The sequence below is a fragment of the Gallinula chloropus genome (genome assembly GCF_964237585.1).
Source record: "Gallinula chloropus genome assembly, chromosome: 1".
In the NCBI taxonomy this organism is placed as follows: Eukaryota; Metazoa; Chordata; class Aves; order Gruiformes; family Rallidae; genus Gallinula; species Gallinula chloropus.
Window position 1 is genome coordinate 160,216,453 of NC_140085.1, and position 13,177 is coordinate 160,229,629.

The window sequence follows — 13,177 nt, forward strand, 5'->3', positions numbered from 1 at the left end:
GCACCTCAATGTCTTTCTTGTAGTAAGGGGCCCAAAACTGAACACAGGGCTTGAGGAGCAGCCTCACCAGTGCTGAGTACAGAGGGATGATCACTTCCCTATTCCAGTGGCCACACTGTTCCTGACAAAATCCAGGATGCTGCTGGCTGCCTTGGCCACCTGGGCACACTGCTGGTTTGCATTCAGCTGGCTGTCAGTCGACACCCACAGGTCCTTTTATGTTGGGCAGCTTTCCAGCAACTCTTCCAGAAGCCTGTAGCTTCACTGCATGGGGTTGTTGTGACCCAAGTGCAGGACTCAGCACTGAGCTTTGTTGAACCTCATGCAGTTGGCCTCAGCCCATCATTCCAGACAGTGCAGATGCCTCTGTAGGGCCTCCCTATGCTTCAGCAGATCAACACTCCTGCACAACTTGGTGTTTAGTAAACTTACAGAGTGTGCACTAGATCCCATTATCCAGATCATTGATACAGATATTAAACAGGATATATGGTCAGTCCGTAACACTTCATCTTCACTGCTCCTTCCTCCTCAACACTTCTAACAACCCTGATCCAACACGAGGTCCTCCATGGACTGCAGTATGGAGATCTGCTCCACTATGATCTGCTGCATTGGCAGAAGAGGGACAGACAGCATGCCTCACCATGGTCTTCTCCATGGCTGCAGGGGGATCTCTGCTCTGGCACCTGAAGCACCTCCTGCCTCTCCTCTTTTTCAAGCCTTGGTACCTGAGGGAATGCTTTTCTCACTTTTTTTTCCTTACTCCTCACTACAATGAATCATTTTTATGCATTCTTAAATACATTTTCCCTGAGTTGCCATCACCCTGGCTGAGGGGCTCAGCTGTGCCCTGCGGTGGATGTGTTGGATCCAGTTGGAACCCGCTGCGTCCGGCCCAGGGCAGCCCCGGCCTCTCCTCAGAGGGGTTGCCCTGCAGCCCCGGCCTGGTGTGCTGGGCTGCCAGCTGCTGCCCCTGCTTCCAGGGACACCTGCACCCTGTAGAAGAACTAATTCCACTGCGGCATTGCAGGGGAGGAAATGAATGAAAAAAGGACTTTTCAGAAAAGTGAGAGACTGGACGCTGGATTTGAACCTCTTGTCACCAAAGGCAAGAAATATGTCCTCTCTCATTTCCATAAATGAAAGGAAAATTGACCAAAAAGATGAGGAATTGAAAATTACGCATCTTGAAACAGGTACCAAACACTGTGCTGCCATATACTCTAATGCTGAGGTGCTGAGAAATGTTTGACTTAAAGTCATTAAATGACTTTATTTAGACAGACATGGTTTCATGGCTGAATGTTCCGCTATTATATGCTTGATGTTGTCGAGAGAAAGGAGTGTTTCCAGTGTTTGCCACCCATCTGTCAGCATATCATAAACCTTAAAATAAAGACACTAATATTAGCAAGTGTATCTTCAACAATGTGTATCAATTTCAGTTCTCCTTTCCAATTTGCACTTGAGAAGTAATGCCTTGATAAATGAAAGGAGCAGATAACACACTAACATACATTCTTCCCAAATGTGTGCATAACTGTGGATGCATGCTTGCGCCTCTGCTAATATTCTGTGAATGATTTGAAGCCCTTTTTCTAGATATTAAGATCAAGCAGACCAATTGTACTAGAGAAGGACACTGATTTTGAGAACTCTGCAACACGGAGCTTATAACATGGGTTCCAACTTTTAAGAGATATCCTGGGATGTGAATACCACTACTTTTATGTTAAATATGGCAGCAGAGATTTTGTTGTTATGTAAAAAGCACTGATTTTAGTTACAAATTCTGTAAAACAGCACAGGAATTTATATTGGTAGCATATAGTATGTGATATAGAGAAGACTACAGAAATAAAGGTAACATTTCAGATCTCAGTAAGGGCAAGCTACTGAAATACATAGCAAGGTTTGATCCAACCAGAAAAGACAGTGAGAGCTGTCAAACCACTAGGTATGTTCTGGTAGAAAGAAAGTCTATTATTTAATGAAAACAAGTTTTTGTTAGTTACAAACAAGTCATAAACACTTGTTTTGTTGATTTTTGCTTTATCTTCAAAGTTCTTCATTCCTTTTTCCGATGAATGAAGCCCAATTCTGCCTCAGAAGAAAATATTTTGACAGCCGTGAAGAGTGGAAACAATGGTGAAGTGAAATATAACACTAGAGGAATTTAAATTAGATAGAGGTCATGGCTTCAGTACACTCACTCCATGCTACATTTAAAAAAAAAAAAAACAGAAACAAAAAAAAACCCCTAATGTATAAAAATACTCCAACCTTTATTACACAAGCACCACAGAATTTCACAGCTACAGCTGGAGGCATATCTGTGAATGGAGAGAAATGGAAGGAGATGGTGTTCAACTGTGTGTTAGGTTAGATACCAAACCTTCCTTTAAAACACAATGAGATTAAAATATACACATGCAAGATAAGGACCTTAAATCCAACTGCTGTTCATCAGTTTCCACCAAACAGTTTATATGGATCATGTGGAGTAATTTAAATTTATCAATGTATCAAGCAATTTAAATTCAGCAAAGTAATGATGGCAGAGACATATGCCAAAAACTTTCAGGCAGAACTCCACAATTTTATTCCAGTCTGTTTTGCTGAAAATTATGTATTTAATTTTACTTCTTTTTTTATTATTATTATGAAAAAGCTATATGGCATGTTGCTCATTTGACCCTTTTCTTTTACAAACTGGTAATAAGAATACACACGATGAAAATAAAGGAGTACAAGGTTGAGTCCACTTAGATAGTTTCGTGATAGGAACACAATAATTAATTTTCCCACAACAACAAATTTATCCATGGCCATACCCCATGGGATACTTCCGAACAGATCTCTGAAGCAGAGATACTTCCAAAGCATGGGATACTTCCAAACAGATCTCTGAGATCTGGTATCCTGAAATCCAGGGTTGTGGTCCTCCTTCTTGCACTGCTTTCTCCTCTTAAGATACTGAACTCTTACCATGTCAAGGCTGCTCCTGGTTTTCCCATCCCTGACACATTCTTCCTTGTTTGAAAGTATCAAGCCCAGCAGGCCACCCTTCCTTCTTAACACCTATGACAGGAACTTGCCACCAAATCTCCTAGATCACTTTTTCACTTCTCCGTTGTCCTAGAAGACACCAGGGTGGTTATAATTACCCAATATATGTGCCCCTTCTAAATCAACATCTGAAGCAAGAGAAGATTGAAAGTAAATTTATCTTGACTACTATGAGCAGGATGAATGTCATCTAGCCACAAGACCTTTCATATTTTCTCCATTTTTGAAGAAACTCTTCCCACTGGAGACTCCATCTATTCCCTGATGAGATTTTTCACCTTCTTTACCCACTGAAAAATGAAACTACGATCTTGCCCCCTCAATACTATAAAAATGAAGGCTTTTGACATCCTGAAAACACAATGACACTTGCTCCATCAATCTGGCAGTGCCCTGAAAAATCCTCTGGGAAGTGTCAATGACATCTTCAATGGTTACAGCATTCTGCACACTTGTTTCCAGAAAGAAAATGAAGCATTATGCCTGGAGGAAGAAGGTGAAAACGGTCCAGACTGAATGAGAGAGAAAGGGTTAACAGGCAAAGAAAGCCTCAACACCATTTATCCCTTGCAGTCCTGACATCCTCTAGCAGAGCCCTGGCAGCAGCAGCCAGATGCTACTCAAGAGCTGGCATGCTGGACAACAAGAAGACAGTGTCACACACTTTGCCATGGAAACAAAGCATCAAAGCATGGAGAAGGTATCTCCTGGTAAAGGAAACAACACAGGTAGAGATAAGTCAACAGCCAAGTGAAGAGTAGTTTGTATCATATGTAATCTCAAGTACGAGAGGAACAGCTGACGAAGATGATGCCACATATCTGAGCTACCAGATCTTTCAGGGAGATGCTAGTCTGTCCTTGGTGGGGACTCATCCCTGAAAATCAACAGTGTCTGCAACGCGTTCTGGCCTGTCAGTGGGATCCTGGCGCTGAGTACCCTGCTGACCTGTTACCAACTGCTCAGCCTTCCTGCCCTCCCCTGTGGTCACACAGTCTTTTTGCCAGTGACATATCAGTTGATGTTACTGAGGTGCTTAAAACCAGCTACAATTTACCCCACGTGCAATGTACACTGCATCCTCAATAAGATATGGGATGGTGTTGACAGTGAAACCTGGTAGTGTCCTGGCTCCTGGACAACTGTTGTAACCTAAGCCTGTAGAGTGTTGATATATTGTGGGGGACCTGCACATCTTACCCAGTACCCCAACCCACCTCCTTCACCCTTACTCACTCTCCCTTTCTTCTCATCATCCAGAAGATGGTGTCTTATGAAAGGAGAGTGATTGATCCTCCAAAACAATCACAGCAATCATGACAAAGGAGTAGAAGCATGTGTAAAAGTACTAAAGACAGGGAAGTCTGTGATTTGAACACAGCAAATTGTCCCTGCCCTCAAGATACTTTTCTTTTGCTGCACCATTGGAGAATTCCCTCAGAATGACACCATCTGCATGTCTCTACATTGTGCAAATGCTGGAAAAAGTTGTCTACACAGCAGTAGATGAATCACAGATGAATGCAGTCAGCTATTTGGAAAACCTATTTCTCAAAACTTACCTATTTCCAATCAGATAAAAGAATTACCTAAAGTGTTTGCAATAGAGAAATTGACTGTGCAGTTTGAATTTAAGGAGTATGGGTAATAAATCAAAGCAGTCTTAATTTATTATAATTATGCTTTTTAATGTGCTTAATTTATAAAAGAATAAGAAATTAAATTATTCTGTAACAATTCCCAGTTTTAACTTTATTATATATAGCAATGAGAGACAGTAAATTTCTAAAAATGATGTGTAGTAAATTACACTGTGTAACTGTTTTCACATAGAATCACAGAATATCCTGAGTTGGAAGGAACCCATAAGGATCATCAAGCCCAACTCTTGGCTGCACACAAGACCTGTTCCAGTGCCTGACCACACCATAAATAAAGAACCCTCTTATTAATATCCAATCTAAAGCAGCTCATTGCCGCTCCCTTGGGTTCTGCCACTGGTCACCAAAGAGGGCGCCCCACCCAAAACTTCACACAGTGCACCAGGTGAAAAGTCAAGTTGCCGAAACCCGGGATTGAACCAGGGACCTTTAGATCTTCAGTCTAACGCTCTCCCAACTGAGCTATTTCGGCTCCTCTGGAGAACAATAATATTGACAAGAAAACAGATAAACCTTGATTTTCCTCCCCTGCTGTATATTTAAGGTGGGCATGTGCACACCAATGAGACCAAACACAGAAAAGAGGCCAGAAAGCGACTACCAGTGCTCTCCCACCCCACATCCATCCTTCAGACTGCACTGCAACAGCAGAGCAATGTGTGCAATCCAAGTGAAATTCAGGCTACAAACATCGAGCCTGAAGACAAATTGTCACAAATCACAGAGTGGCTGAGATCAGAAGGGACCTCTAGAGATCATATGTCCCAACTCCCCGGCTCAGGCAGGGTCACCCAGTGCAAGTTGCCCAGGACCTTGTCCAAACAGCTTCATAATACCACCGAGATGGAGACTCCACAACCTCTTCAGGCAACTTGTGCCAGTGTGAAGTTCCAGGGGAACCTTCTGTGTCTCAGTTTGTGCTCCTTACCTCTGGCCCTGTCACTAAGAATCATCAGAAAGAGATATAAAATAAAAGCATATAGAACAGAACAGCCACCTAGTCCAACTGCCTGACCACTTCAGGGCTGACCAAAAGTTAAATCCTGTTGCCAAGGACATTGTCCAAATGCCTGTTAAACACTGACAGGCTTGGGGCATCTAGCAGCTCTCTCAGAAGCCTGTTCCGGTGTTTACCACCCTCTTGGTAAAGAAATGCTTCCTAATGTCCAGTATGAACCTCATCTGAAAAATACTGGTTTAATATTAATTCCTTTTAACAGTTTGAAAATCCAATCGTTGGGAGTCATCAGAAAAATGTGAAGATTATGAAGCATGTAAAAAACATAAATCCAAAGAAGTTAAATTAAAGCCTGCAATCAGTTTACTAAAGGGTAAGCAGCACTGGTAGTAAAGAACTATGAAACTTTCCTGCACTAGTGAAGCAAAATAAGATAAGCTAATGGTAAAATAATCACAAAGATAATGAATGTATGTCTCTTCTGTGCTCATACTGTTGGGTGTACTGAATCACATGGAAATAACATTAATAGACTTTATATATATATAACTTCAAATAGCTCATCAACTTGCCTCACATGATTGACTACTGTACTCTAAGCTAGCAACCAAACCGCAGTAGCTATGAAGCAGCTGGTATAAAGCAGTTGTATTTATAAACATATAATCATTTAAGTAAATAAATGAGATTTTAGATACTAAGGAAGTGGGCTCACAGGACAGCTACTTCAAAGGATGCTCACCTCTTGCATCTCTTTAAGTGTCTTAAACCCACAAAGCTATAAAAGTTACCAAATTGCCAAGCACAGCACTTCCTACAATTGGGAATGCTGTTAACCTGGCATTTTCATGGCAATCAAGCTTACTCCTTTCCAAAAATAAAATTAACTGCAGCTATACTATAGCTCGCAGGTGTATGGTTTGTATGTATATCCAAAGATGTCTTTCATCACCTTCTTTCCATTCCATTTTTATTATCTAAAAAAAAATTAATCACTTTAGTGCATTTCTACAGCACTTCACTTTCTGGAAGACCCCAGGAAAACATAGCTACATTGAACAGGTGCTAGAAGGAATAGGAAAAAAAAAAAACCCAAAACCAAACCATCACCCCCCAAATATTCTACTTATAATGCTTTCTAATGTCTCTTCATAGGAATATTAAATTGAAAACATTCCTGTATTACAGCAGTTCTGGCTGTTCAAGTGTTTATAATCATTTCAAGCAAAAGTAATCAATAAGGAAATAAAGGTCTAAATAGAGCCTATTAAATTCTTCTTCCTGCTAGCATTCTGTTACACAAGAAAGATCTTGTCTTTTTTTTTGTTTTGTAGTAATGACAAATTAAGAAAAGAGAAAGACAGAAGTATCTTTTAATACAATGTAATTATGCATATTTTTTATAAGACACATAACTTATATCTTCTTTCAGGATTAGAATAAGATTGGTGAGAGGACTTGATATCTTCCAGAAGTTTGACATTTTTATTGTCTCCAACTGTTTGGAAAACTAGTCCAGTGAAAGTTCATATTGGTTAGAACAAAGGAAAGACAGACTACTTTTGAAAATCCCGTTCCAAATTTGTGCAGGCTTACATTACATACAAAATGCATGTAAGAATTTTACCAAACCTGTAGTACAAATTCCTCACTTCCAACATTAGGAAACACCAGAATTTGGCTTTGTGATTTTCACAGAATCACAGACTGCTTTGGGTTGAAAGGGACTTCAAAGATCATCTAGTTCCACCCCCCCTGCCATGGGCAGGGACACCATCACTAGACCAGGTTGCCCAAAGCTCCATCCAGCCTGGCCTTCAACACTGCCAGGGAGGGGGCAGCCACAGCCTCTCTGGGCAGCCTGTGCCAGTGCTTTACCACCCTTATAGAGAAGAATTTCTTCCTTGTATCTAAATCTACCCTCTTTTAGTTTAAAGCTCTTAACTCTTGTCCTGTCATTACACTCATTGATAAACAGTCCTTCCACAGCTTTCCTGGTACTGGAAGGCCACAATAAGGTCTCCCTGGAGCCTTCCCTGTACAAGCTCAACTCTCTTAGCTCGTCTTCACAGGAGAGATGCTCCAGCCCTCTGATCATTTTTGTTGCCTTCCTCTGGACTACAACAGCTTCATGTTCCTGTTATGGAGGACCCTGAGCTGGACACAATACTCAAGGTAGGGGTCTTATAAGAACAGAGCAGAAAGAAGGGGACAATCACCTGCCCTAACCTGCTATTGGTCAGACTTTTTTTGATGCAGCCCAGGATACAGTTGGCCTTCCAGCATGGCACCTCTTCTTGTTCACTCCTCTACCATTTGTGGAAGAAAATTATCATCTATGCATTTTGATTATGCCCTGCTGATTTGCCCCTCTGGCAGGTATGACGGTGACTGAAGTCCCCCATGAGGTCCAGGGCTTGTGAACATGAGGCTGCTCCTGTCTATTGAGGGCTTTATCTGCTCAGTCTTCCTGGTCAGGTGACTTATAGCAGACCCTCGCTATAGTGTCCCCTGATCCATACGCTCCTGGACAGTTCCTGATCCATCTGCAGATGGAGCTCCATGAAGTCCAGCTGGTCACTGACATACAGGACAATACCCCTTCCTTGTCTCCCACGCCTGCCCTTCCTAAAGAGCATGTATCTTTCCATCCTAAAATTCCAGTCATTCCACCACATCCCCATGATGCCAATAAGATCACAGTCCTTATTTTCTCCCATTGTGCTTCTGATTCCCACATTTTTATATGCACATACAGATCTTAATATCACAGTCACATACTTCATTTTCCTCCACATCCCCAAATCATCAGTGGCCAGAATACACAATGAACAACTAATCAATGTTCCTTTTCATCTCTTGTATTCAGTATTAATCCCAAACGCCATTGATCTTTGGAGAATCAAGAACAACAGTTCAATGTAAGGTTTGGAGGAAAGATTTAATTATAAAGCTGTAAATTACTGGGAAAAGGAGTTTTTTAAAAGGAAGCCACGTTATAGAGGCATTAATGGTCTTTCCAAAACTACACAGAGCTTAAAGTATGAATTTAAATATAGAGATTCATGCAACATGTTAGAAAAAAAAATCCTTTACACAAACATACATGTACTTAGATGAAGACCTGTACAAACACATGTATCACTAAGCAGGATACTCTGTTGGCTCTCATACCAAGACTCGTATGAGTGTGTATCATACTTCCCTTTTAGTTCGATTCTTTAACCCTTATGAAAGTACTCCCTGCAATGAAATTCGCTTTTAAAACTAGAGAGACTGCTGTGTGCCTAAGCAAGTCATTATTTTCTGGCTCATAATTATCCTTTCGGTGTCTGTTAGACTCACTGATGCGTTAATTGCTTATCAAAATTTGAAACAGTTCATGAGTCACTCTGAAGATAAAATAAATAAATATTAATGAGCCAATTTCGACACAATCCATGTCCTCTGCCTCTTAAAGCTGAAAGACTATTTATTGCATGTCAGAATTAGGTCTTGATACCTAATGTATGGGCAAATATGAAATATACTCAAGCCATACTCAGCAAATCAGAACTGATCACCAGTTTTCAAAGGAACAATGCATCACAGTCATATCTGACTAAACAGGACAAAGAGAGAAAAGACTGGTCATTACCACATAGAGATTAAGTGAAAGATATCTCTAAATGCACAGGTCTGACACAGATTGAGTGAAAAGCTCAGTATTTGAAGTTTGGAAGTGATTCTGTGCAAAAGGATCTTAAAAGAAGTAAACACCTGATCTTCAAACAAAGACATTGGCACAAAGTATCATTATAAGGTAAATTTTAGTATTCCTTACAATGCAGGAGGGAAGGAGGAAAGAGGGAAGGAAGGTTCAGATCTTTCAGGAATACCAAAATAAAGCATTTTATTTTGGATCAATCTGAAATTTTCCTTAAGTCAAAACACAGGGTGGAGGGTTCTTCACCCATTTAATTTTTTATTAAAATTGAGTGAAAACTACTATTTTGGAGAGGAAAAACTTGAATTTTGAAAGCATGAGTATGCTGAGAGACGCTTAAGCCAGGGCCTATGACGGTTCACTGTTGAAAATCCAAATCTAAAATTCTTTGAACTAAATGTCCCTGGATGAAACAGGAAACAAAATTTCTTCCCCTAAGTCTTTATGCGCTTATTCTAGCTTGTTCCTGAAAATTGTAGGCAAAAAAGAACCCCCAATAGTCTGAGGAGGAACAGGAAATATCTCTACAAGGCAATTGTAGCTCTGAAACACGAGGAATCAGGCAGACATCAGCGATCCCCTGATCCTCTTTTGAGCCAAACTGTGAAGTGAAAATCCTTTTCCAAAAAAATCACAGATCTTCTCCAGGACATTCAGCAGTGGGAGATTGTGTCTAATGTAGCTGACTGGTGTCAAGCAGACAAAATGAGAAATTAATAGAAAGGGGCAATTTCCCTGTTACTCACTGACTATAAGGAGGACATAGAACCTGTTTTAATAGACTGGGGTCTTAGTAAGAAATGAAGAATCCTTTATTTATTGCATTAGGCTGAGTTGTTTGTTGTCTGAGGTCATACCACCTGCCTAGCAGAAGACGCTGCTTCAACTTCATCTAGCTGGTGAGCATAGCTGCCTTCCAAGAAGACCCGGGTATGATTCCTGGCCAATGCATGCTCAGTGTAAATGGGAGCTGGTGGGAAGGAGGAGCACGTGGCTCCAGGAGGCACGGTTTTGGGGACAGTCCAGTTTCGGACTGTACGGCCCGAGTTGAGCAGTTTGGTGAGAAATGGCATTTGCGTATCACCAGCTTTGTGAATTTTGCTACAGAGTCCTATTATTGTTATTTCTCTCTTCTTCTCTGCTGTCCCAGAAAACTGTCCTTATCCTAACCCACGAGGTTTGGGGGATTTTTTGTTTTCTTTTCCCTCCCTTTCCCGCCACCCACCTCCCTTCCCCCCTTAGAGAAAGAGGCTGTGTGGTGCCTAGCTCACAGCTGGGGGCAAAGCCACGACACACAAAAGAGGCCGGGGTAGCCTTAGGAGTATGACTGCACCTCAGCTGATGCCACACACAAGTGGCACCTGGACACCCTGTTTAGACCTTTGTGTACTGTAAAAGTAAAGGCATCTCTCCAGACCATTATACACAGAATATGCCACTGTCAGCACAGTCTTCATGTAAGAATACAGATAAAAAGGCAATTACAAAATGTATGGTGGATTTAATGTAACATAGGAAGAATTCAAATTTTGGTGCTTATATAACCTTCACAAATTTGCAGATATTGAAACTTTCTTTCTAACATGGAGGTAAACAACCTGTATTTTCAGTAGCAGTACCTCAAAATTCTCCACTCCATGTATTCACAGCTAACACAGCTCTCACATACCTTGTTTTTTATCTTATGTAAGGAAGTACTTAGATTATGTTACAAATGAACCTCCCCTGAAACCTGTAGAATTATGCATTGGTACATGCAAAGTCAGAGATTTTTTTAAGACAGGTCACTGGTATCTAAAAGAAAGACTGTTTGAATTTATCATTATATGCATGCAAGATAATGAAGCAATTAAACAATTCTCATATGTTCACGAAAAAAACTTATAGTTTTGTATTGCTAGAAATTATTCTTAGTATGTCATGTAACAAGTTTCCAATCTGAAAAGAAATATTATTGCTGAAATTTAACACTTTCATTTATGCAAATGTCAGGTTGTTATTCTAGTCTGGTTTTATTAAGAATCTGTGGAATTAGTTTTCCACCAGGTAATTTCCTTTCCTCTTCTTGTTATTTTAAGTTTACAAACATAATGTTTGTAAACATACATTCCACTGTTCACCCCTGGCTCAGCAGAATTTAACAGAAACAGCAGCAAATTTCAATGTGAACTTCAATGCATCTCCTGAAAATGTTAATTTCTAAATTAAATGAGTGGAGAAATATAAGTTTCCATTAGATTGAGCACCAAAATTTTTTACTCAGTAAAATTTTGAACAGAGCTGTGGTTGGATGGGGAATGGGAAAGGATAAACTACACACAAAAATTCTTTTAATTTTGAAAGGCCTTTGCTGTAAATACTGCCAAAATGATAAATCTCCGTTTGATTGTTAAAATTGTGAATGGAATATGGGAAATTAGCACGTCATGTGCATGATTAAAATAAGAACTCGCAGTAGTGGGAAAATGCATTGTCAAATAAAGCTGAACTCCGGTAACAATGTGTTGTTACTCACCACAAAAATGGTCAAACAAGTGTTAGTTACCAGCGTTACTTTCCTTAGTGTCAAGTTTGCACCGAGTGTGAGTAAAACCAGCTTCTTACCTGCTCAGATAACTCTGCTCCATTGATGCGAGACTGTACAAGGGCCTCATTAACAAGTGAGTGAAAGTTTAGAAGCACATGCTCCACGTCGTGGGTCCCACTCATGGCATCCGAGAGCTCTTCCAGGGACCGAATGTACTCCCGCCAGTGAAGATCGACCTCCGCCAGGTTAGCCAAGCAGCCTCGGATGACGTTGAGGCAGTAGCCCATGCAGGGCTTACTGAAGGCTAGCCCTTGGCAAAGAGGGCAGTACTGCATTCTCAGCAAAGCTCTGCTGCAGTCTTTAGAGAAACGCAGGTGATCTGTTGTATTGATCACTTCGATCCCCAAATTCAGAGCCTGCAAGAAAGCCCTGCTGGGTAACAGAGACCTCCCCACCTGTCCTATGGCCTTTTTGGGAATGTTACCAAAGGGCCTGATGTCCCTTCTCGCCGTTTGGAGGCACTCTGCGTACTCCAGGGAGATGTCAGTCAGACCAGGGTTAATGATGTGGTTGTAGACTACGGGGAACAGGGTGTCAAAAAGTCTGTTGACAGATTCCTCTGTGCTAAGGTCTGTGCCAAATATGAAGAGCCCGATGTCGGTGAAGAACTCCTGAACGCGTGCGGTAGCCTCAGCGGCCATGTTTCTGTACGCAGTGCAGAAAAGCGTGCTTGTGTAATTCTCAGCCAGCCTGAGAAGCATTTCAAAGGTTTCTGAAATATAAAAAAAAATTAAAATTCATATTTTTTAATGTTTAAAAAATAAGAAATTAATGTATGCACTTAAAAAAAATTACATGAGAATATCTTACATTTACACCAGATGCTTTTTTTGCATTAGAACATATGAAGAGACAAACTTCTCACAAACTGTGATAACTGTCTTTTGTAAATAGGCAAACACCTTAAAAAGACTGCTACAACACAATTAATAATCCATATGTTTTCTTGGCAGGATATATTACAGTCTAAAAAAACATGGAAAGAAATTGATTGCAAACTGGATTATTAAATTACAAGCCCAAACAAAGCCTGTTGGGGTCTACATATACGCGTTACATACATTACTGCTCTCATCTCATAACTCATTCTGCAAGCTGCAATAGAAAGTTGAATGGTCTCAGTCATTCTACTTTGAGTCATGCCTCATACCATGCTAAATAGATGGGCTAAAGTAACACCAAGCAATTGGAAC

At 40.7% G+C, this 13,177-nt stretch overlaps 1 protein-coding gene across 1 annotated transcript in view; it reads right to left on the reverse strand.

The window, feature by feature from the left end:
- The window catches only part of GPC5 (glypican 5), a gene marked incomplete at both ends in the record, with an annotated part of 701,455 nt that overhangs the window by 576,743 nt on the left and 111,535 nt on the right, over nucleotides 1-13,177 (reverse strand). The window contains one exon of the mRNA XM_084261927.1: nucleotides 12,002-12,696. Coding sequence (XP_084118053.1) covers nucleotides 12,002-12,696 — 695 coding nt within the window. The remainder of the gene's footprint in view (nucleotides 1-12,001; nucleotides 12,697-13,177) is intronic.